The sequence below is a fragment of the Talaromyces marneffei genome, chromosome 1 (genome assembly GCF_009556855.1).
Source record: "Talaromyces marneffei chromosome 1, complete sequence".
NCBI classification, from domain to species: Eukaryota; Fungi; Ascomycota; class Eurotiomycetes; order Eurotiales; family Trichocomaceae; genus Talaromyces; species Talaromyces marneffei.
Window position 1 is genome coordinate 5,522,668 of NC_072348.1, and position 22,142 is coordinate 5,544,809.

General features: G+C 46.6%; 10 protein-coding genes across 10 annotated transcripts; 4 read left to right on the top strand and 6 right to left on the bottom strand.

Annotated features, from left to right (window-relative positions):
• Positions 1–359: 359 nt before the first annotated feature.
• On the top strand, positions 360–2,177 carry EYB26_002021 (uncharacterized protein; the record flags this gene model as incomplete). The annotated part of the gene is made up of 7 exons (XM_054261329.1): positions 360–479; positions 537–559; positions 614–788; positions 846–1,445; positions 1,501–1,663; positions 1,728–1,850; positions 1,906–2,177. The coding sequence occupies 7 exons, from the start codon at positions 360–362 to the stop codon at positions 2,175–2,177; spliced, it is 1,476 nt and encodes a 491-aa protein (XP_054117304.1).
• Positions 2,178–2,469: 292 nt separating this feature from the next.
• EYB26_002022 (uncharacterized protein) lies at positions 2,470–4,291 on the bottom strand (the record flags this gene model as incomplete). The annotated part of the gene is made up of 6 exons (XM_054261330.1): positions 2,470–3,063; positions 3,127–3,468; positions 3,530–3,720; positions 3,774–3,821; positions 3,875–4,044; positions 4,101–4,291. 6 exons carry the CDS (start codon positions 4,289–4,291, stop codon positions 2,470–2,472), a joined length of 1,536 nt encoding a protein of 511 aa, XP_054117305.1.
• A 414-nt stretch (positions 4,292–4,705) lies between these two features.
• Positions 4,706–6,556, bottom strand: EYB26_002023 (uncharacterized protein; the record flags this gene model as incomplete). The annotated part of the gene is made up of 5 exons (XM_054261331.1): positions 4,706–5,344; positions 5,399–5,763; positions 5,814–5,989; positions 6,045–6,323; positions 6,384–6,556. 5 exons carry the CDS (start codon positions 6,554–6,556, stop codon positions 4,706–4,708), a joined length of 1,632 nt encoding a protein of 543 aa, XP_054117306.1.
• A 556-nt stretch (positions 6,557–7,112) lies between these two features.
• On the bottom strand, positions 7,113–8,058 carry EYB26_002024 (uncharacterized protein; the record flags this gene model as incomplete). The annotated part of the gene is made up of 3 exons (XM_054261332.1): positions 7,113–7,223; positions 7,285–7,896; positions 7,945–8,058. 3 exons carry the CDS (start codon positions 8,056–8,058, stop codon positions 7,113–7,115), a joined length of 837 nt encoding a protein of 278 aa, XP_054117307.1.
• Positions 8,059–9,124: 1,066 nt separating this feature from the next.
• EYB26_002025 (uncharacterized protein) lies at positions 9,125–10,117 on the top strand (the record flags this gene model as incomplete). Its single annotated transcript, XM_054261333.1, has 3 exons — positions 9,125–9,138; positions 9,196–9,355; positions 9,407–10,117. 3 exons carry the CDS (start codon positions 9,125–9,127, stop codon positions 10,115–10,117), a joined length of 885 nt encoding a protein of 294 aa, XP_054117308.1.
• Positions 10,118–10,521: 404 nt separating this feature from the next.
• EYB26_002026 (uncharacterized protein) lies at positions 10,522–12,036 on the bottom strand (the record flags this gene model as incomplete). Its single annotated transcript, XM_054261334.1, has 1 exon — positions 10,522–12,036. The coding sequence occupies one exon, from the start codon at positions 12,034–12,036 to the stop codon at positions 10,522–10,524; it is 1,515 nt and encodes a 504-aa protein (XP_054117309.1).
• Positions 12,037–13,489: 1,453 nt separating this feature from the next.
• On the bottom strand, positions 13,490–16,279 carry EYB26_002027 (uncharacterized protein; the record flags this gene model as incomplete). Its single annotated transcript, XM_054261335.1, has 8 exons — positions 13,490–13,647; positions 13,709–14,577; positions 14,630–14,692; positions 14,747–15,050; positions 15,101–15,263; positions 15,318–15,655; positions 15,717–16,045; positions 16,095–16,279. 8 exons carry the CDS (start codon positions 16,277–16,279, stop codon positions 13,490–13,492), a joined length of 2,409 nt encoding a protein of 802 aa, XP_054117310.1.
• A 299-nt stretch (positions 16,280–16,578) lies between these two features.
• EYB26_002028 (uncharacterized protein) lies at positions 16,579–18,352 on the top strand (the record flags this gene model as incomplete). The annotated part of the gene is made up of 3 exons (XM_054261336.1): positions 16,579–16,652; positions 16,861–17,328; positions 17,386–18,352. 3 exons carry the CDS (start codon positions 16,579–16,581, stop codon positions 18,350–18,352), a joined length of 1,509 nt encoding a protein of 502 aa, XP_054117311.1.
• A 340-nt stretch (positions 18,353–18,692) lies between these two features.
• EYB26_002029 (uncharacterized protein) lies at positions 18,693–21,115 on the top strand (the record flags this gene model as incomplete). Its single annotated transcript, XM_054261337.1, has 2 exons — positions 18,693–19,364; positions 19,427–21,115. 2 exons carry the CDS (start codon positions 18,693–18,695, stop codon positions 21,113–21,115), a joined length of 2,361 nt encoding a protein of 786 aa, XP_054117312.1.
• A 398-nt stretch (positions 21,116–21,513) lies between these two features.
• EYB26_002030 (uncharacterized protein) lies at positions 21,514–22,117 on the bottom strand (the record flags this gene model as incomplete). Its single annotated transcript, XM_054261338.1, has 4 exons — positions 21,514–21,538; positions 21,604–21,662; positions 21,723–21,944; positions 22,115–22,117. The coding sequence occupies 4 exons, from the start codon at positions 22,115–22,117 to the stop codon at positions 21,514–21,516; spliced, it is 309 nt and encodes a 102-aa protein (XP_054117313.1).
• Between the last annotated feature and the right edge of the window lie 25 nt (positions 22,118–22,142).

Below are 22,142 nucleotides of genomic sequence, written 5' to 3' on the forward strand. Positions count from 1 at the left end.
AGTTTCAGCTATATAACGGATTTATGGAATTACCCTATTCTCTTCTGATACGGCAATACCCCACATGAAGCTATCCCGCGACACTTTCTCCCCGGCGAAGCCCTCACCACGAGGGCTTGATGCTAACCAAGAACAGGGATGTCGTATGACCTTCTTAGTGGCCAGGTGTGTTTAGGGGCATGGAGAGTTGTTGGGAGAACATACGACTAGCCAAACCGAGGCAGGCTAGTCGGCGAGAGAGCAGTTTATAAGGGCCCTTGGGACGTCTACACTAGACGGAGAGTTTTCTTGAGAACAATCGCAAGGAAAACTTCTTCTCAATTATCTGCTAGCATTTTATTAAGCTGCACGCAGTCACCATGCCTTCAACAGCCGATCTACAGGATCCCGCGGAGTATCAGAAGATATTCCACTGGGCTGAGACTCAGAAAGATGCCACTATCCCTTCTTTCAACACACGGAAAAATGATCCCTATAAGGTATGTTCGGACTTGTTATCGAATTGACCAAAGTGAAATGATACTAACCATAACCAGTACCAAGAAGGATTCGGAAACCAGTATGTATCTCATAGTATGATCGTGGACGAGCATCCACATACTAACTGAAACAGCTTCTCCTCAGAGGCCATTCCAGGAACCATTCCACACGGTCAAAACTCTCCACGCAATGTCCGCTTCGGTCTTTATGCAGAACAAATAACCGCCACTGCATTCATCGCACCACGACATGCAAACAAGAAGGCCTGGCTTTATCGCGTGCGCCCTGCTGTGGCCCATCAGGGATTTGTATGGTTTTCTAATATCACTCCATGCTTGACTCGCGCTAACTGGGACCCAAAACAGACTGAACTTCCAGACAACAAAGACACCGAGTGCTGCTTCCTTCCCTTAAACCCCAAGATCCATGTTTCGCCCACCCAACTTGCCTGGCTGCCCACAGATATCCCCGAGGAAGAGACCGACTTCGTGACCGGTCTCCGAACCTTTGCTGGTTCTGGTGATCCCACCCTTCGAGAGGGCCTAGCCACCCATGTATACGTCGCCAACAAGAGCATGACCAAGAAGGCCTTTGTCAACTCCGACGGCGAGTTCCTCATTGTTCCCGAGAAGGGCGCCCTCAACATCCAGACTGAATTCGGTCCTTTGTTTGTGCAGCCCGGAGAATTAGTCGTCATCCAGCGAGGAATCAGATTCCGTGTTGAGTTGCCTGATGGACCTTCTCGAGGATACATTCTCGAAATCTGGGGTAGTACCTTTGAGCTCCCAGAGTTGGGTCCCTTGGGTGCCAATGGCCTTGCCAACTCTCGCGACTTCCTTACTCCTACCGCTCAGTACGAGGTTGTTCAAGAGCCATGGGAGATTGTGTACAAGCTTGGAGGAAAATATTTCAAGAGCACACAGAATCACTCGCCGTTTGATGTTGTTGCATGGCACGGAAATTACGTATGTTCGATCCTCGCCTCCGCTTTTGCAGCCTGATACTTATTATTTGTTACAGGTGCCCTACAAGTATGACATGACCAAGTTCGTTAATGTTGGTTCCATCTCCGTTGATCATATTGATCCCTCCATCTTCTGCGTCTTGACCGCCAAGTCCCGTGACCTCACAAGCCCTCTGGCTGATTTCTTGATCTTCTCTCCTCGATGGGATGTGGCTTCTCGTATGTTGAGACTCCAGATATCTTCTGCTATATGAAACGGTAAACTGACTTGACTGATTCTTAGACACTTATCGCCCACCATACTACCACCGTAACGCCGCCTCTGAACTCATGGGTCTTGTCTATGGAGACTACGGTGGTCGATCCGACGAATTCATGCCAGGCAGTATCTCTTTCGAGTGCGGCAGTAAGTATTCCTCATATACACCCGTTTTAAATCAACGTCTAATATTCGGTAATAGTGGTCCCCCACGGCGTCGCCTACGAACAATTCAAAGAAGCCACCGAATCCACACCACCAGTAATGCAAATCTCCCCCGCCTCAATTGCATTCATGTTTGAATCTTCCCGCCCCTTCACAATCACAGATTATGCATGGAACTCCAGCAAGAAGCACGAGCATGAGCCTAAGATGTGGGATAATTTGGTTGACAACTTCTCAAGTCATTTGAAGGAGGTTGACGAGATTTTGGGCAAGGGAGTCGAGAAGTTGAAGGTTAATGGTACTTCGTGATTCGGGATTTATTGCTGCGAATGAACGAAAATGTTTATAATGTATCTATGAGTTTGCAAGTTATATATAACGTCATTGTCAATATACACTTGACATCCAAGTTCCAGCTTTATTGAAACTTGTCATTTTGGTTCAACATTGAACAATTCCAACTTGCCATGTAACCCTAACATCCAAAGTATCCAGATCTAAGTATAAATTATCTAGTACTCTCTCTGATGTTTATGCTACGGGACTGTATACTATGAATTAAATCCCTTAAGATATTTGTTCTATTAAGAATCTATTCTCTCTAATTCAGCAAACTGATCTTCCCAGCAGCCAGCTTGTTCGCAATCCCATTATAAACCTGCGGTCCAACCTCCCTCAACAATTCCAAAATATGCGACCTCCTCCTCCCCGCAAACTGTTTCTGATCAATTTCCTTGCAGTCCCCATACGGCCCAAAGGCAAACTTCTTTCCTGTGGCCGATAGCTCGGACCACGGCTCACTACCGCTCACAAAACTGACCCATCTTCCGCGCATATCTTCACCTACTGCTTCAGCGGAGGGATTATGTGAGTAGTCCATCGTGCCGAAGAGGAATAGGATATCGACGGCATGATGGGCTCGAGAGGATGCCTGCCATGGGTTTACTTCGTCAAAAAGATATCTATATACCTTCTTCTTGTTTGCGATGAGTTTTTCTGCGACGAGTTCCGTGGGAAGAGCAAATTTCGAGTCGTGCAAGAGATCAAGGACTCCTAGGGTACTGGATGTTGGCCGATCGGCGGAGATATGATATGCCTTGCGCAGTTTGTTGCCCAGCTCGGCATTCGAGGCTGTGAAAGTGGAGATTATGTCTGATGGGGAGAGAGTTTCGATACCGCGGCGCCAGATTACAGACTATTCCACGAAATCACTAGGTTAGTCCTGTATCTGATATATCAGAGAAAAAAGGAGAGGTACCTCAAACTCCGTCTCGCCAATCATCAACTCCTCAACCTGTTCTTGCTTAGTCTCCCAATTGGCCAAAACATCTTCTTCCTGCATCCAGCAGCGGGACAGATTATTCTCTGTCAGTATCTGCTTGAATACTTGCTGACTACATTCACGCAATGATTTGCCCTCCAACTCTTGAGCGCGAGCTTCGCAGATCTCTAAGATACCTTTTCCGAGCTGATGGGGCATTGGAGGCGACAAGTGTAGAGAGCCGGACATGAGAATAGCGCGTTTGACGGGTGGACCGGTTATAAGGTGGGCGTGTGCATAGACAGCGCCAGCGCTTTCTCCGCATAGAGTGATATTTTCCTGAAAGCAAAAGGTGATGAGCAAAATATACGACCTCGCCGTAAGTTACGGGCGTACTTACAGAATCACCACCAAACCCCTCAATATATTGTCTCACCCAGTCGATGGCCAACGCTTGATCTTTGAGAGATAGATTTACTTCTGCAGTACCCTTACCGTCTCCGAAACCGAAGAGGTTGAGGCGGTAATTCATTGCAACCATTATGATCGGTTTTCCGGCCTTGACTGAATCCGCGACAATCCTTGTAGTATCTACCGAGCACATGAACTTCCGCCTTCTCAGATTCCAGGATCAATAGACTTACCACAAATACCAGATGCAGCAGAGCAGAACGTGACTGCTTGAGAGCCGCCTAACCACGGAGTGAGCCTTAGCTAAAAAGATGTCTAGATTTATAACACTCACCGTATATCCAAACCAGAACCGGCAATTTCTGACCACTTGGTACATCCGCCGGAACAGTAACGTCCAAATTCAAACACTCAAACTCATCTTCAACCTCATCCTTGATCTCAAAATCTTCGGGTATACGGAGTAAGTGACGGACGTCAACATCGACTTGTGGACATTTGGGACTATCACGAAGCATCTTAGCAGCGATATTCATTGTTGATGTTTATCAATGACATACCCATATTGAGTAGCATCAATAGTCTTCCCGCTCAATTGTTCGGGTGTAATTGGTTGCGCTCTCTCGAATCGAGCGGGAATGTGAGCGTATTTGATGCCCTTGAACTTGTTGATTTTGGTACCGGTGTAGTCCACCGTGGTGCCGGTGAATGTGGCGTTTAGTTGCGAGTGATGTGTAGTTGTGTTAGCCATTTTTGATCGTTTTTTCCTCGTGTAGAGTAGCTATTTCACAGGAAACAACCTGGCAAAGACACAAGAGAAATGTTGATGGGAGAGAAGGCAAGGTGAGAATGGTACAATAGGTTACCTAGGTAGAGGGGTCACTGCAGCTCAATTGGCTGGATTCAGCCAAGTCTTGTCAACAGCACACACAACTTGTAGAGTTTGTACCGTAGAGAAATTAGCCCTAAGTGGCATGCGTTAACGACGCGTGGAACCTGCATGTGGGGCGGATTGGGAGGGATTACCCCACACTTCGGGAATTCCCCTGCGTATGACCTGCCCAATCGGGCAAGTCACTTGAATCGCTTTTCTTGTCGGATGCTTGTACGGAATATGTAACGAGTTAACTAAGTTATCAGGCTATAGTTATACAGGTACCGACTCCTACGGCGAGAAACTACCCAAAAACACAAAGAACACTCCAGTCAAATCATCCAACTTAACACCCTTCTCGCTCGCAAGCTTTGGAATCACGCCTCTTCTCTGCGTCTCACCACCATAAGCTTCCTTCACAAGTCGTCTCACCTGCTGCTTCCCACTGGGTCCAAATACTCTCGCTCTGAATCCCTCACTCATATCCTTGCAAGGCTCCCATGGCGCTTTGCCAGCAACAAACTTGAGAAGATCCTCGGCAAAAGCTCGTGCGACTTCCTGCTGCTCGGGGGTGAGGTAATCATTGAAATTCTGATAGAAATAAGCCAAATCCAGAATGTGGGCGGATTGACCCTTAAAGGGACCTTCAAATGGATTTTGTTCGTTGAAGTAATAGACGTATGCATTACCGGCTTCGGGCCAGCCCGCTGCATATGCTAGTACAGGCGCGTAGAATAGAATATCATCCGTGAGCTCCAGGATACGGTCAAACGCCTCTTTATCCGGCGTTGTCGACGATATATTGTATGACGCTAGTATCTGAGACGAGATTTCCACTGGATATGCGGAGAGAGCAGTCTCAAGAGCGGATATAAAACGCGGTGCAGCGTTCTTGGCCTGGAATCCAAGGAGTGCAGCGAATATAGAGGTCTATATGAGCTGTCAGTATATTTTCTTAGGCGCCAGGTGGCGAAAGGAACAAACATCATGTTGAGCATCTCCAATAAGTATCTCCTTGCACCAACTTTTTCCAACAGGATAGCTAGCCGTAGACTTGTCGGATATCTGAGCAAACGTTGGTGCATTCGGAATCAAATCACCGTCCACAGCAAAGTTAGGAGAGACATCGGGAGGCATCTTCTCCACGAGCTCCGCAGCTGGTGACTCGATAATTGCTTTGATGCGATCTTCCGGCGATAATTTATCAAAACCCCAGGCTTTGATAGCCGCTTCGTAACTCTTTTCGTGTACTTCGTACAGAAGAGGGGACATGAGGATGTTTTGTCCACTCATCGAGATTGCGCGTTTGCAGAGTGGGGTGGTGGAGTGAAGGTGTTGGGTAGTTGAAGCTGCAAGATATTAGTTTCTACTTATGCGAGGAGAATCAGTTGTATATTACCTCCACCCGCACTCATTCCTGCAAGTGTAATGTTATCTGGGTCACCGCCAAAGTCGCGAATATGTCTATGCACCCATTCAATAGCAGTCCGTTGATCACGGAAGCCATTGTTGGCCTTGTAACCTGCTGCGCGAAGTTCGTCGGAAGTCAAGAATCCAAATGCACCGAGGCGATAACTATGATCTGTCAGTGTCTCCTCGACTTGAACCTAGTTTGAAGAAAACAACGTACTTGGGTCCAACAGCCAAGATAGGAACGCCTTTCTCGACTGATAGGTTGATCACACGGGTCCAGTCAAACTGTGGCCACGAGTTGGCACCAATATTCAGACCTCCACCATGAATAAACAACAGGACCGGAAGCCTTGAGGCAGATGTCGTTCCCTCTGGTACAGCGATATTCAGATTAAGACATTCTGTATCGGATTGCGGTAGCTCCTTCTTAGGTAATGTTTGCTGAATGGCACTTTGTTCAAATTCACACCCATTGATGAGAGAAGGAGCTGTTGGTCTAGTACACAGTTAGTAATAATTCTAGGTCAAGTCAAGCCGGAAATTGACAACCGCTTACCCATCTTTTGTAGCATCCAAAATACCTTCTTCAGGCGTTCTGGAGGCAATCAACTCTGCATCTGCGAGCCTATTCCTCAGAGAAGCATATTTAATGCCACGATAATGTGTTACGCCGTCAATATTCTTGCCCTGGACTTGGCCGAGATATGTCGTTTGCAGGAGGGCGGTCATCTTGCCGACAGAAACTGTCTATGGTGTCTAATTCGTAGATAATCCTAGTGAGAATTCTTAATAAAAATGACAATCATGGTGGAACGAAGAAGAAACCAGAGAGTATTCGGAGTAACTGATTCTCGGGAAATCCGAGCGGGGGACTTGGGGGTTCTCCGCATTTACAACGATCCGGGATTTGATGAGAACTCTACCCTCTCCAGCTTCTAACTCTGACTATTTTGGCCTTATTGGTACTTCTCAATTCATAAAGATATTATGTTCACGTTTCTACTTGCGCTATATATCCAGCTTTGCAGCTCTGGTTATCAAAAATACCTATATCCCCGCAGGACAGTCATTGTCGATACGAGTAGAGATGCTCCTGTTCTTGTTTAAAGAATCATGGCAATGTCCGAGCACTCGTCCCAACTTGCATTTAAGTGCAAGCGTCTTGGTATAAGCCGTTCCCCGGGACCCTAGGGAGTGTATCCATAGGCGAAGGAGAGTACTGACGCTGGAAGCGAACCGCAGTCGGTTTCCGAAGAGTCAAGTCTTGAAACTAGCAATGTAACTCTCATTGGCCTCCTTGCTGAAACTGCATGCTATATCCTCCCGTATTCTCGTCCTTTATGAATTTGAAATTGTCCGTCGACAGTCCGAATGGCTTCAGAAGGCCGTTTCCCAGCTTTTCGATCGCATCAGCATCAATTCAACGGATTTTTTCTCAAGCAACAAGGTGAACTCACCTCTTTCAACTTCCCCATCATTTCTCCCATCTCATTCTCCCTCGCAGTTTGAATCCTAGGTGGTAACTCTCGTAATCCTCGTTGTACAACTTTTTGATCTTGCGGCGGCAGATTGTCCATTCTTGCCAGCTCCTTATAATCTTCTTCCGCGCCTTGTAAATTAGCCCAACCATCCAATTCTGTCCTAGCACGAGCCCGTCTCATCAATGCCTTGGCACGAATCCTCTTGATATCATCGCGACGTTTGTCATTTTGTTGTAAACGCTGCAGCTGCTTTGCCTCGTCTTCGTCGTCGTCTGGAAGCTCCACGATAGCGTCTGTTGCCACGTCTGTCGTTTTGGTAGCGTCGTCCTTGTCAGCCTCTTTAGGTTTGGGCAGGCATCTGTCTAGATTGTCGATGCTTGCTGTTGCTGCGTCAACAGCCGCTTTCCAGTCCTCCAGTTTCAAATAACATGCCGAAATATTGCTCTTCAGCACTGCTATCTCGTAGTCTAGGTAATTCGGACACGAGGCAAGTGCGCGATCGTACGTGGAAATGGCATCTGAATATGCGGCGGTAGCGAACTGTTTATTTGCTTCGGCTTTGCAATTATTTGATTCTTCTAATAATTTCTGTTCGATTTATTAGCTCTATCATGCGTTGAGAGGGGGCGCACGTACAGCTTCTTCGTCTGCGGGGAAATGCGCATCATGGAATTCGTCGTCCGACTCCGCATCGTTCGACTCATTTGGACTGCGTTTAGGTTGTGGTCTATCGAAAGCCGATTGTGCCATTTGATAGGTCTATTTTAAAGATATCCAGAATCGCCGGCCTGTGTTCAAGCAGGTGTAAGTCATCACCGTTCTCTGCTTCTGATCGCGGGGTATGACGAACTCTCGTACTTGTATCGTATAAGCCGTCACACTGGCAATTCCGCCAATGGGAAATGTCTTTAAGAAATTTAAATAGTCAAGCGATATGTGAACCGACGGTGACAGAAAGAAGGACTCAGGAGAAGCCTCGCTCAAGGTTTCATAGGTAGTAGAATCTGACGGCTTTTGCCTTTGGTTGAACAACGAAGTCGTACTGTATGTACTGTATTGCATATATGTATTGCACTAGTAATAGTTTGACGCACGGCCATATCTTTATATCCACGTTACACAGCATCCGGGTCCATTCGTTGTACCTGTTTTTTACGTACATTCTCATAGTTATATATAGAAGAGTGAAATGGCCCGAAGAAAAGGTCCCTGGCGCTCTAGAATCCAGATACGCAGATCTGCTGGCATGGGAATTGCTTGATTGGGCTGATAGGTAGCACAGGCCCTATGTGCATGCCCTCGCAAGCTACGCGTGAATGCTCGAGGATGTCTGGGGGAGCTCCGGGTTAAATACAACTACGTATAATATACTGAATGCATCATTTCTTAAACAGAAATCTGGATGTAACATCTAGCAAGTCTCCAAAAAGGGCAAATTTGAGGCGGTTGAATGCCCACCCAGTTTTAGCCAATCAGGCTTCCACGTGAACGTACAGATACAGAGTCCGTACGCATATGTAAAAAATGTAACAAGAACGCGGATTTCTGTCATCAAACCGAATATAAACCACCCACGGTCGTATGGCATACCGTGATACCTCAAAAGTTCACAAAGGATCTTTGTCTACATCTGCAGGAGCTGTCTGTCATATTTTTGACATTGGAACACACCGACGAATTCTGGGTATTAATTGGAGAGATTACTCCCTGGCTCACTATCTTCTTCTCATCAGCAACCATCGCCCTTCTCGACAAAATTCTCGACATCCCCGCAGTACGGCAAGAATCTTTGCCTGTTTCACCTCGAATAACCACAATGTCGTCAACCGAGTACGTGTCCAAGTCCTTCTCCTAATATATGACATAAAGCTAAATGCATATTTTCAGACTTCCCCGCATTAGGGCCTGTCTTTTTGACATGGACGGTCTCCTGCTAAACACAGAAGACATCTACACAACCATCACAAACTCTGTTCTACAAGAATATGGCAAGCCCAACATGCCCTGGTCTCTCAAGGCCCAGATACAAGGCCGACCTGCTCCTGAGGTACGATTTTTGCTCAGATAGAGCAAGAAACATTCACTTACAGACATACAGGCCATCAAAATCTTCCATGACTGGGCAGATCTACCCATCTCACAGGACGAGTACGCCGCTAAAATAGCGGTACAACAACAAAAGCTGTTCCCTGAGGCGGCACCATTGCCCGGCGTAGTCAAACTGCTTAATGATCTTCATGCTACTACTAACACTTCTCAGCCAGTTTACATTGCCTTGGCAACATCATCTCACAAGCGCAACTATGAGCTCAAAACAAGTCATTTACAGGATCTCTTCTCTTTGTTCCCTAAAGATAGACAGGTTCTAGGCGATGATCCGCGTATCGGCAAAGGGCGCGGGAAACCATTGCCAGATATCTACTTGCTTGCCCTCGAGACCATCAACCAGGAGCTTCGCGAGAAGGGAGAAGAGCCTATCAAACCAGAGGAGTGTCTGGTCTTTGAAGATGCTGTTCCAGGTGTTGAAGCTGGTCGTCGTGCGGGGATGCAGGTTATTTGGTGTCCTCATCCGCTTGTGTTAGATGTGTACAAGGGGCGAGAGGAAGAGGTTCTTGCAGGTCTTACTGGAGAACACAAGGAGGAAGAGAAGACTGATGCTGAAAAGGAAGCCGATGAATTACAAGGGGAAAGATTGGCCCAGGCTAAGGGATCGGGCAAGCCCGGGAAACTGGGTGATGGGTTTGCTCGTTTGTTTTCTACTCTGGAGGATTTCCCGTATGAGAAGTACGGCATTGTCATTCCGTCATAGCTGGAAAGACGACTATGAAGTTTCATTTGTTTTATTTTCTTATACACATTGAATGTTTATGATAAAGTCTAGAATGTGCATATACACACATCAACATAGAGTCTGGTTTCTGAATCATCAAAGGGGTGAACAACAAAGCATAAAGAGTCAGTACCGCATTATTTGCCGCCTCAAAAAACATAGATCAAGGACGAAATCGTTGCCGCTTTACCTGGATTGAGAACAAGATCTAAATAACTATATAAAATGGCGATGAGTAAGACGGGACTGGCCGAGCCAACTTGGATTATCTATGTGAATACTGATTGCGCGAATCTATGTACAAATGCCCTCCCCTCTCTTGCGTGTATGTACAAGGGCGCAAAGCATAAGATAAGTATATCGCGACCTACCCTCGGAAAAGACTAAGCAAAACCAGTGCTGATTACAAAGCTCACATCATCATTGTACAATGTGGTACTGTCAAAGGTATTGGGACCGCCATTGGCCGCAATATAGAGGACTCCACCGTAATGGCGCCAAAAGCGACCTGGATAGCTCCATGATCGTATAGAATTTCCCTGACTATTGAGACCGGCCTGCGGACAAAATGTGGCATCTTCACTAAACAGCTTCGTTCCATCATTGGCATTGAGCTGGAGTTGATTGTTGGAGTGGCGTATATAGCTCCCAGGAGTATCAACTGACTCGAATGAATAACAACCACTGTTACCAAGACCTGTACAAACTGTCCAGCTAGCTTGCTGCTGAAGAGCAGTCGTACTAGACGAATTCACCACCTGGAGTTCTACGGTCGACCCAGAATGGGAAACATAATTTGTTGTACAGCATGCTGTTGTTGCTCGTAGCGAAACAGAAGAACCGACAGTTAAGCCTGGACCACTAATCAAGGAGGTGATTGCATAGCCAGCAGCAACGATATTGGCTTGTACTTCGTTTTCAACGTCATCAGATGGATACCCACTAGTCATAACGCCTTCATAGAACGTGCCCTGGGCTCCATCACTGTTATCACCACCAATTCCGAGGATAATGGCACCCTCCTTACTCATAGGATTGTAGCCGTTGGCTGGCCGTATGCCACTGTAGAGAGTTGTCAATGATCCAGACGTAGCGTCTCCGCCACGTATCGCCCACTGATCTGCCTCTCCCTTGAGTGTTGCTGTGACAAATCGAGAAGACATGGTAATATCGGCATTGTTGTTACCAGCTGTGTAGCCAGAGAAAAGACCATTCTCAAGGTCAGCCATAATCCAAGGGCCAGGGCCATCACCACTGCCAGTTCTGGTATCGGCTCCAAAGTAAATAGCCTCCATATGGCCATTACCTGTATCTGTGTTACTGACTTCGGCGTTACCGTAGTCAAAACAGCAAGCCGTGTTGTAATGAGTGCCATCCAATACAGCGTATAACCCCTCCGGCTCGTCACCCGTGGCTATGCCAGTAGCATCATCGACCCGATAACCATTTGTGGGTGAAATAAAGACTCCGTACGCCTTATCACTATTCAGCATCACCGGTGCACCGATAGCGCTGGCCAGATAGTCGTAGCCATTGGCTTCTGGGCCAGTGGCGGCACCTCCAGGGGGTGCCTGGGTGAGGTGGTTACCTTGACCGGACTGGTCATAGATAATAGTAATCAAGCAAGTTGTGCTGGCGCAAAAAGCATCTTGAGCCGAGGCATTAGCAACATCTCCTGCAGTTAGAGGTGAGATGTCTGTTGTAGCGCCATCTGAGCCACGGGATATTTGATAGAGCACGCCAGTGTATGAGTCGTAAAGGGCACGAGTGGTGCTGTGGGCAGCGACGCAAGGTGTTCCGCCTGAAGAATAGATATCACAAGGTCCAGCGAGGGTGCTTTGGATCAAGAAAATGAGGGCGAGCATGCTATTCAAGCGGTTCGCCTGTTTTGAGGACATCATGCCTGGTCCAGATGTCGATCTTCCGGTTGCAGTGTGGCAGGATAAGGTGCTTACGAACACTGTAAGTATGTGGGGATTAAGTCATCTTATAAGCACCGTAATGTTTCTATATCTTTGTAATTGTATACTCCGGGTGATGGCAACATTGAAATATTGTTGATAACTTCGGAGATACTACAGTACCGTAGGGTTTACTGAGTGTTACATCGCAACAAGCCCTGATCACCTGGACAGCAGGCGCATTGCGTCCTGTCCCCTCCTCACCTTCCAGATGCCAGATGGTGCATTCCCAACGCATGCGATTACGTATGCAAATACCTTGACTGGTTTGTCGTCCGAATAAGCCTGGATGGCTAATGCCTCTGATCTATATGGTTGGGTACTTGGGTAGATCTCAGATATCTCAGTTGCTCGGCCGGTATCGATGTAGACACAGAAGGATATGCATTAGATGTATCTTCGAAAATACAGTCATTGAAAACTCCGGAAACAAGATAAAACAGATTCGGTCTCTTTGGGGAAGGTTCTGTGCAAGTATGCCGAAGCACGTAGACATGGGCTGTTTCAAATTCACCAACCGCTTGGGCTAAGTTGGGTAGGTGTAGATCACTTTGACAGTCCAATCAAGGAGTACGTGGACACCTAGCGAGCCGGTCGCTCTTGACGAGTGGCCTTAAAAGACATACATGTGTTTATTGTCAATATTGACAGCAGGCAAATATATGACCTTTTCATATTCGCCTGTGTTTATGTCGACCTTCCACACTACTCCCAACAATGAGTTAGCAATAAGCACCGTAGCGAGTTGGTCATTGTGCTCAGTCACAGCACATGCCGACGAGTGGTGGAATTCAGCTTTAGCTACGCTGTTAATAAACATCGCTTCAGGTATATCAGGGATTTTGGATACATCAGACGCTCCCCCATTTCCACTCTTTCCGTTCTTGAGGTCCACTTTCCATAGCGAAAATGATCCTTCGGTGGCTATTATGGTGGTAGTGCTGAAGGTACTAGTTACCACAGCAAAGACATCGTCTGCAATCCCTAACATTCCGAAGACCGCGGTCACGTCTGGAATCTCATAGAGTAGCCTTGCAGTAGCTTGATTCAATAGATCCTTGAGTTAGTAAAGGCTTAGCTCAGTGACGAGACCAAACAGAATACCGCCGTTCGGTTGTCGAAAGGCGATATTTTCAATCCAGGTCGGGTTCAAAGAAGCTTGCTGGATGGTCCTAGCTGATGGACAGTTTGGATGCGATGAAGCTTGGGCTGATAAAGTAAGAGCCCATATGAGGGCGAGAAAGCTGGTTGATGAGAAGAGCTTCATCGTGGATATTGTCAGTGTCAAGTTGTTGAGTAAAAAGAAATTGTGATCTCACAACTAAAGAATTTGGCGTGCATCGTTGTCAATTTTATAGACAATTATTTTCAGTTTCACCAGAAACCCACATCAAAGAGCCCAAATCTTTAAGCTATCATCACCCCTTATTTCTGACTTTGGTTGAACCTTTCCAATATCATCGACATCATATTCAGGGAATCGTTTCTGTCCAGAGCAGGTTGCTAATACACTCCCACCTGGATGAAACACCGAACTGGTGATGGGGTCTAGACATTGCATCGGCATTAATATTGTTCAGATTTGTCAGCCTTGAAGTTGGAAACTCACCATCATGAATCTTGGATGAAAAATCGGGTTGGTGCCCACCAACCGTGGTATGAGGATTCTTCCACATCCTTACTATGCCATCTGTTCCACCTGCCCATACCTCATGAGAATCCTCGCCGTCTGCGGCAATCACATCTACATTCATCCGCTGGTTACTCATAGCCTCTCGTCCCTCAAGCCAGCCTAGCAACTGACCGGTGACACGAATGTCGTAAACTAGCGTGCCTTGACTCTTGCGTTCAACCACGTAGAGGTATCTCCCACAAGGACTCCACAACAGCTGTGTGATCCCTGTGCCTCCTATATGGCTATCAGCTTCCGTCTTGGCAATGCTGAATGTTCCAATGAGCTCGCCACTTCCTCTAGCACCGTACAGAGCAATGTTTCTTGTAAAAGTGCCTGCAGCTAGTATTCCATCTTGGGCAGGATTCATAGCAAGTGCAGATACAATTCCCTTCATTCCGACACCGCCGCCAACGATCTGCTTTCGTTTACTTGGAATAGTAGGTAAACGGCTGACAGGTCCGTTATTTCCTGTACGTGAAACATCGAAAATGCATATCAAAGAATCAGAGCCGGTAATGAATTGAGAACCGCCGAGATGCGAGGGATATAGAATTGAATGAGGTGCAATAAACGCTTCGGTTGACGGGTTTATCAAAGAGTATGTGCCCAAGTTTTGAGGCGACAATGCTGATGAAAGTCTTATGGGGTGATCCCGAACTGATGATAGGATCAATGTAGTTGAGGGGTCTTGAAGATTGAAGAACGGATATATTGCAGTTGTATGTACTGGTTCCATAGAAGGAAGTGTTGAATATGGCTTCAAATCTAGCGGGGTCTCTCTTTGCTCAAGAAGGTCCGGCGGTCTATATCGTGTTAGTGATTGATAGATATAGATGTTGTGAATGATTTCTATACAGTATAAATGTTCTGATATGATTATCCGCGGACATAGTTATTACCGATGTCCCATCTGGAGTCCTAGAACTTCTGTCAGCATTTGAACATTCTTCATAATAGTATGAAGTCACTCGCCATTCTGCACTCTTGAAATAATTGGGGCCTATTGTATGCAAATTGTTCGGTAAACCACTTTTCACGGACGGAGTTTCAGATATTTCTGAGGCGTTGTAAAGAGCCACACATGTTAATTTAAAACCGCTATCAGAATCAGGGATTTGCCCGACGTTCGAGCTCATCAAGCTCAAAACTGCAGACGCTGCAGCACGGTTGGATGGTAAAAATTCCATCAGTTGTTCTATCACAGTACGTAGGATTCTAAGTTTCGGATTGAGCACTGTCTCGTTGAATTTTCGTGTCAACAATGTAGGTTGACGATCTTCGTGTATAATTAGTAATAGCTTCAAGCAATGGAGTTAGACAAATTACCTTCATTCAAATCCAGTTCGGACTTGGACTCTTTCTTCATCCACCCCCACTGTGGTTGCCATTCCGACGGTAGTTTGCCTAGCAAATCTATCATCTTTGTCACCAGGAGCTCATCGTCACCTAGGTACCAGAATGGGACTGATCCGAATATGAAAGAATAAATCTAGAAGCAGCTTATTTAGCAAAATTTCCGAAGTGTGTGATCAAGAAAGCTTACCATACAGCCTGCATGCCATAGGTCAATCCTATAGTCAAAGGACTTTTCAAAAATTGTCTCTGGCGCACGTAATGAACCTAGGTGCGCAGGTTTAGCAGGCTCCTTTCCTTGAAATAGACTATCTCCAAAGTCAAATAGCCGCAGATCTTCATCTTCATCTATCCAGCCGATCCATTCGGCCGCCTTCACCAGGCTTTTTGGTAAGCCTTCGGAAAGCTGGCCACCATCAAGACGAGTCAACTGCTCGGACACCGGAGCACCAAGAACTTGAAACAGATATTCCTGTGTGACAGTTGACAAATTATTACAGCTGAAGACCATGTTTCTACTGCTTATATCTATCACAAGGTCAGTCGAAACACACTGACAAGAATTAAACGTGCATGAATGATCCCCCACCTCCATGCCCGATACCAACACTGTGAATGAAGTCAATACTCTCAAGCAGCTGTCTCGACATTCGTAAGATGATATCAGTCTCCAGTCGTTCTTGAGAGTCGTCGTACTCCCGGAGAACTTTATGCACAGGAGGGCCAAGTAGCTCAAATACAAGGCACTGGTGGGTTCCGTTAGGCCCATGGTGGAGGAAGAAGTCAAGTAGTTGAACAATATATTTGGAGGACAAGTTCCCTTGACAGTTCTTTTGCAGAACTTGCATGCAATCATGTTCTCGAGATTCTAATGAGCTATCTGCGGTCTTGATTTTGAGTGACACCCATATTTTTTGTCTGGGCAGAATTAGCGGAGGAAGACAGGAGAACGAGTTCATTCGCGTACTCTTTGTCATATGCAAGCCATACAGTAGAAAACTCCCCCCATCCTAGCTTGTGATGTACTTCATAGCGGTTGTCTTTGAAGGTATCCCCAAGGTTGACTGGATGATACCCGCCAGGTCGATACCTTGAGAATGATTCCTGCGTGTAGAGTAGGTCGGCCTGGGAATATATCGACAGGTCCTCCATTATCAAGCCAAAGGCTTCAAAAAATGGTTGGATGTAAAAGATAAATAGAGACGAATGTCACGAATCGTCAACGAACAATATCTAAATAGAAAAATAGACTAGGCTTAATCGGGAATAGTCCCTTTCTAACATTCCGGATTCCTTTTGAGCTCTGTTTCTTCCGCCGGACAGCTCGCGACAACAAAAGCCTAAGCCGGTTCTTTGAGCATCTAAAGCAAGGGGTGAGTCTGAACGTTCTGCAGCTCGGCTGCTATAACTCTTTGTTAAATTAGCTATACCCTATTTCCCTCGGTTTTACGATGTTCTCTGCAAAACCTTCTGCGCCAGCCGCCGGTGGGCTCTCTATCAACACATCCTCTGCTAATTCTTTATTGTGAGTCCTCGAATCCTCTGCAACATTACACACCTCATTGTCATTTTGATACTGGATATTTTGCGGCGCTTCCCTTGATACGCACATTTGCTGTCCCGTGTTGCCAACACTGTTCTTGTGCACCTTGGCCTAGCTTCGCGAAGAAACAAATAACAGTTCTCAAATTGCAAGGTTGAATTATAGACAGGCTTTCACTGACATCTGATAGCTCCAACACATCAACGCCCTCTACAACACAACCTGCCATAGCGGGTCTGTTTGAAAATCAACAGAAGCCCGCCGGAAGCCTTTTTGGAAACCCGTCATCAGGGACCACACAGACAAGCGGTGGAGGATTATTCGGCGGACAAGGCACAAACACGACGAGTACTACACAACAAAGCGGCATGGCAAGCGGAGGCTTATTTGGCAGCTCGACGGCCACGTCGCAACCGGCAAGTGGAGGTTTATTCGGAAACACAGCGAAGCCTGCAACTCCCAGCGGTGGATTGTTCGGGAACACAAACACACAACAGACAGGAACCGCCGGTGGAGGCTTATTCGGTGCCACCAACACCCAGCAGCAGAATACAATTGGCGGCAGCAGTCTGTTCGGAGGAAACCAGGGAGCTACGGCTCAAACTCAAACAAAATCACTTTTTGGCACAGCCCCAACTACTACGGGAATGAGTCTTTTGTAAGCATCAATTATGTAGCCCTGTCCATATTCTGTAGTTTTCTGACTGTTTCCTAGTGGTAATACTCAGAATGCAGCTCAGCAGCAGCAACAACAACAACAACAGCAGAAACCTACCCTATCTATCTTTGGATCTCAGAATACAACCACTCAACCGCCACAGGCAGCAGCAGCAGCAGCTCAAGGCGCCGTCGTGCAAGGGGTCAGAGTAGATGCTAGCAATCTTCTACCGACTACGAAATTTGAGAGTTGCGCAGACGAGATCAAGCGAACGATAGAGCAGATTGATACATATATTCTGAACCAAATTAGCATGTGCAACGATGTTGCCGGTATTCTACCAACAATTGCGTCTCAAGGTTCGACGATCCCGAACGATGTCGAGTTTGTTGAAGGGAAGCTTGAAACCATCCAGCTAGCTCTGGAGAACGATGCTCGCGAAATCGATGCTGTGCGCAATATGGTGGCACGAAATGCAGCAGAAGCCCAAGTCGGGTTCCGTGCGATTGACAATCTGAAACTGCCATTGCAATACCAATCAACAGGCGGAGGCTGGTGGTCTGTTTCTGAGCAACAGTTATCTGAGCGCCAGACACTACGATCCTCCATCAAAAATCGAAAGAGCACCCTCGCGCTACCTGACGGTGTCGAAGGCGATCCATCTACTTCTGATTCGATCAATGGCATACCGACAAACTTGGTTGAATACTTTTCTCACCGGTCAGACGAGATGTCCACCGTCCTTGAAGGCTACAAGAAGAATCTCAAAGAAATCGAAGATCATCTCCATGGTGTAGAGGGCTCACTCAACAGACAGATCAATGAATTTCTCTCTTCTCGCAACCGTGACGACGGTATACCAGGTGGCGCAGGTGCTAGAAATCAACTGGCAGATCTTGCTGCCGCTCTGGGAGACGTTGAAGCCGGTATTCTAGGTGTCGCAAGCCGGCTGGGTGGTGTGAAGGAGGAAGTTCAGGAATTGATTCTTGGGCCACCGACTCTTGGGATGGGGCGACTTGGATAATTGAATAAGATTAATGACTGTACATTATGTGATGAAGATAAACCTTTCCATGTATGAACCCAACCACCCCTGAATGACAGGCATACAATTTTTTGGTCAGTGTACTCATTGACGGCTTTCCAACTTTCCAAATGTCTTTCTCTCTCTCTTTATTATTACCGTAGTAAGTCTCGACTATCTGTACTTTCAATTCTGCCCGCCAGCTTCTCTAAGGGGCAAGTAGTACGTCACCGTCTTGCGTTCCTTCTCCGTTGTCGTTCAACCTCTCCACTTCGCTTGGAGAAACATACGCATCGTTCACTTCAAAAGACCCTCAGAGCTCCATCGATACTGAGGTGCAATGGATGACTTTGAGGAATTATCTATGCTTCATTACGCCAGATCCCAAGCCATCGCAAGAAATCATCAACAATTCGATCCTTTAGATCTCCTTGGCCAGACTCGCGTCTCTAAGAAGGCACAATATCTCTCGTCGATGAAATCGACATCACAGCTTCTCGGTTTTGAGTCTTCGGGGTCTGCAAATATCACATCGATTTTCACATCCATAAATGAGAAACTTGTCCTTGACAAGGACGGTGTCAACTTTCTGACGGCTGTCTTACAAGAAGTAACATCACTACAGCGCAAACCAGATCAAAGAGCGGAAGATGCGATTTCTTTAAAACTCAAATACAAGTTCAGGGATGATTTAAAGATAAATGTCCCGCTACTCTCCACCGAAAAGGAGAATATGCTAAGGACATTGAGCAAGAGGACCGATCCCGTCGAACTACTAAACGAGATAGCCCCGAATTTGGCGGATCGCGAGAGAGCCAACATTGACGAAGGACTCGAATTCCCTGACTACTTCTGGGAACTTCCGAGTATATTGGATAGAGACCCGAGCATGGAGAAACTCGAGGCTCCCAAAGGCACTAGGCACGTTCTGCTCGAAGCTATGACATTTCTTGATGAAAAGAGGCATAGGAAGGATACAGACGCATTTGTTGAGATTTCTATCTTGGATATAGTAAGTAGATGAGTTTTCGAAACCGTGCAGACGTGGATAGTTCTTATGCTCGTGTTGTTTAGGAATCTTTCCCTCACCTGCCTACACCTCCTCTCTATATCGAAAGTGAGGATCAGCATCAACACAATATTAGATGGGAGTCTCATCCCGGTAGTGACTTTGATACTGGCCACGACAGCGAAGTGCTTACTGGAAACGTTACCCCTGGTCTGCTTGAGGGGGACGACTCGCACGCCGAAGAAACTACTCCCTATTTCGAAATTGAAGAAAAAGATGAGTTCAACCTTATGGCGGATACTCATAGTGGTAGTACCACGAATACAGGTCTTCTCAACGAAGTGGTTGAGGACATCGTTACCCCTGGTCTGCATAAGGAGAATTATCAGCCTGTCGGAGATCCTCCCCCAAATATTGAAAGTGAACAGCAGCATGAGCGCAACATCATATCGGCGTCTCGTCTCAGTAGCGATACTGATACCGGTCACTTCATTGAATCTATAGTTGAACACATCGCTACCCCTAGGCCGTTTAAGGTAGACAATCCTCTTGTCGGAGATGTTGTCCCTAGTAAACGGATAGCATCTCCCCTAGCTCTCGACGAAGCGAACGAGGTTGCAGAGATATCAACTAGCTCAGGAACTCTACTTTCACCAGTAACAGATTCCTTGACCCCATTTGCTGGATCTCTAGGTACGCTATCAGCATTCATGCAGACGAGATGCCACAAGAATAAACGTCGAAAACTTGACCACGAAAGTCAATACTTTAGCAATACGCCAAAGAAAAGCACAAAGACTGGCCCAGACAAACTCGACACTCCAGCAAAGACAACGGAACCTATCAAAGTTCTATCCTCGCCTATCGCTATACATGATATTCAGAACGTCAATCTATACCCCAAATACCCTTTGAAAGAGGGTAGTAGTACGCCGCTCATTCTTATCATTTCTACACAATTGCTACGGTCTGACAGCACCCTTATTCGATCATTAGAAGACCTTTCGACTTCTCGATATGTGCGATTGTTCTTTCGTGACTACCAGGGAGCAAAGTCTAGCCAGCCACAGGTCGTCAATGAGGCCGATCTGATAGTGTCTTCTACTACTGGGATTATTCTTTCCAGCTCTCATGAAACAACGCAGAAGTATCTTCCTGGACAGGGGCTTCCAGGTATAGAGTCTCCGTTGCATGCGAGAATCGTCCAGTCTGCACCACGGTATGAGATACTTTACGTGCTAGTACGCTCGCCTATTGAAACGACCATGAACACTCTCTCGTCACTGAGAGATTTGACAACCTATTGCATGTCATTAAATCACGTATGCGATATCAAGGTGCTGCTCATCGCCACAGACCATGTACTTGAATGGATTCTATCAATAGCAGCAAAACATATTATCGATTCGCATCTCGCGTCTTCCTTGAACACGACGGAAGGGGAAATAACTGCTTCACACTTCCATGATGACCAGACACAGTGGGAGGTGTTCCTTCGAAAGGCAGGCCTCAATCCTTTCGCTGCTCAGAGCGTGCTCGCTATGCTCAAGACAAGCTCAGCGCGGCCCGGACGTTCCAAGGACGTCAGCAGGGAGAGTGCCCTGTCCAGATTTGTCGAGATGCCCTACCAAACAAGAAGGCACATGTTCCAGGAAATTGTAGGGCAAAGAGTGCTCTCGAGAGTTGGAAGGGTGCTCGAGATAGACTGGCAAGTCGACTGGGCAGTGGACTTGGCGAGAACGAAATTTGAGTGATGCGAAAATGCTGCACATAAGAACATAGGTATTTTATGTATTCAGAGAGGAGATTCTAAGGCTCATGAAACGGAGCCTATCAACAGTATATCAAGACTCCCTCCGAGAGGTATTGAGACATGGAGTACATGTATTGATTAGATCAATTGAGACAAAACAGGGCAAATATGCAAGAAATCCGCTGGAACAACAACGACAACACATCACGCATGCACATGGTCAGAATAACAGAATCCTTGCCCAGTGTAAATGTGTATTAAAAAGGTTATTTCTCTTTTATCTTATCCAAAACCAACGCCGTCCCTAGACTTTCGATTTCTTCGGGCGTGATAATACAAGTTCGATATAGTACATTGTGCGACAGGAAGAGGTTTTATTATATCGAGGGGCTGGTTTGTTTACTCCTTGATCTTGGCAAGGATCCTGAACATAATTGTTAGTAACCTAAAAACCCAGCACCATCGTTCAAAACTGGATCCAAAACTTACTCAGAGTCCCGGAAAAGAGTGAACTCCTCCTCACCAACCTTGACGGGGCTACCACCAAACTATCCATCCCAATTAACCTCAACCTTCCATTGCCATAGACTGAAGGAGGAACGACATACCTGAGGAATCAAAACCTTATCACCACTAGCAACGCTCATGGGAATCTTATTTCCATTTCGGTCAACGGCGCCAGGACCAACGGCCAAAACGGTGGCCTGGTTGATCTCCTTCACGGTGCTTTCCGGGAGGAAGATACCGCTGGCGGTCTTGGCTTCGGGCTTGATGCGCTGGACGAGGACGCGGTCCAAAAGGGGGACGAGGTTCTTGATGTTGCGGAGGGCCTGTTGAAGTAGGAATGTTAGTTATCATTGGGGTTTTGGGGGGGGAGGGGGGGGGATTAAGTGCGATGGATGAATGGATTGATGGATGGATTGGAGCTTCGATCCGATCCGGGGAGAGAGCTTGCGCGGAGCTTGTCGATGCTGGTATTGGAATGACAGAGCTAACATACCATTGTGATGGAGTGTAAGAAGAAGGTG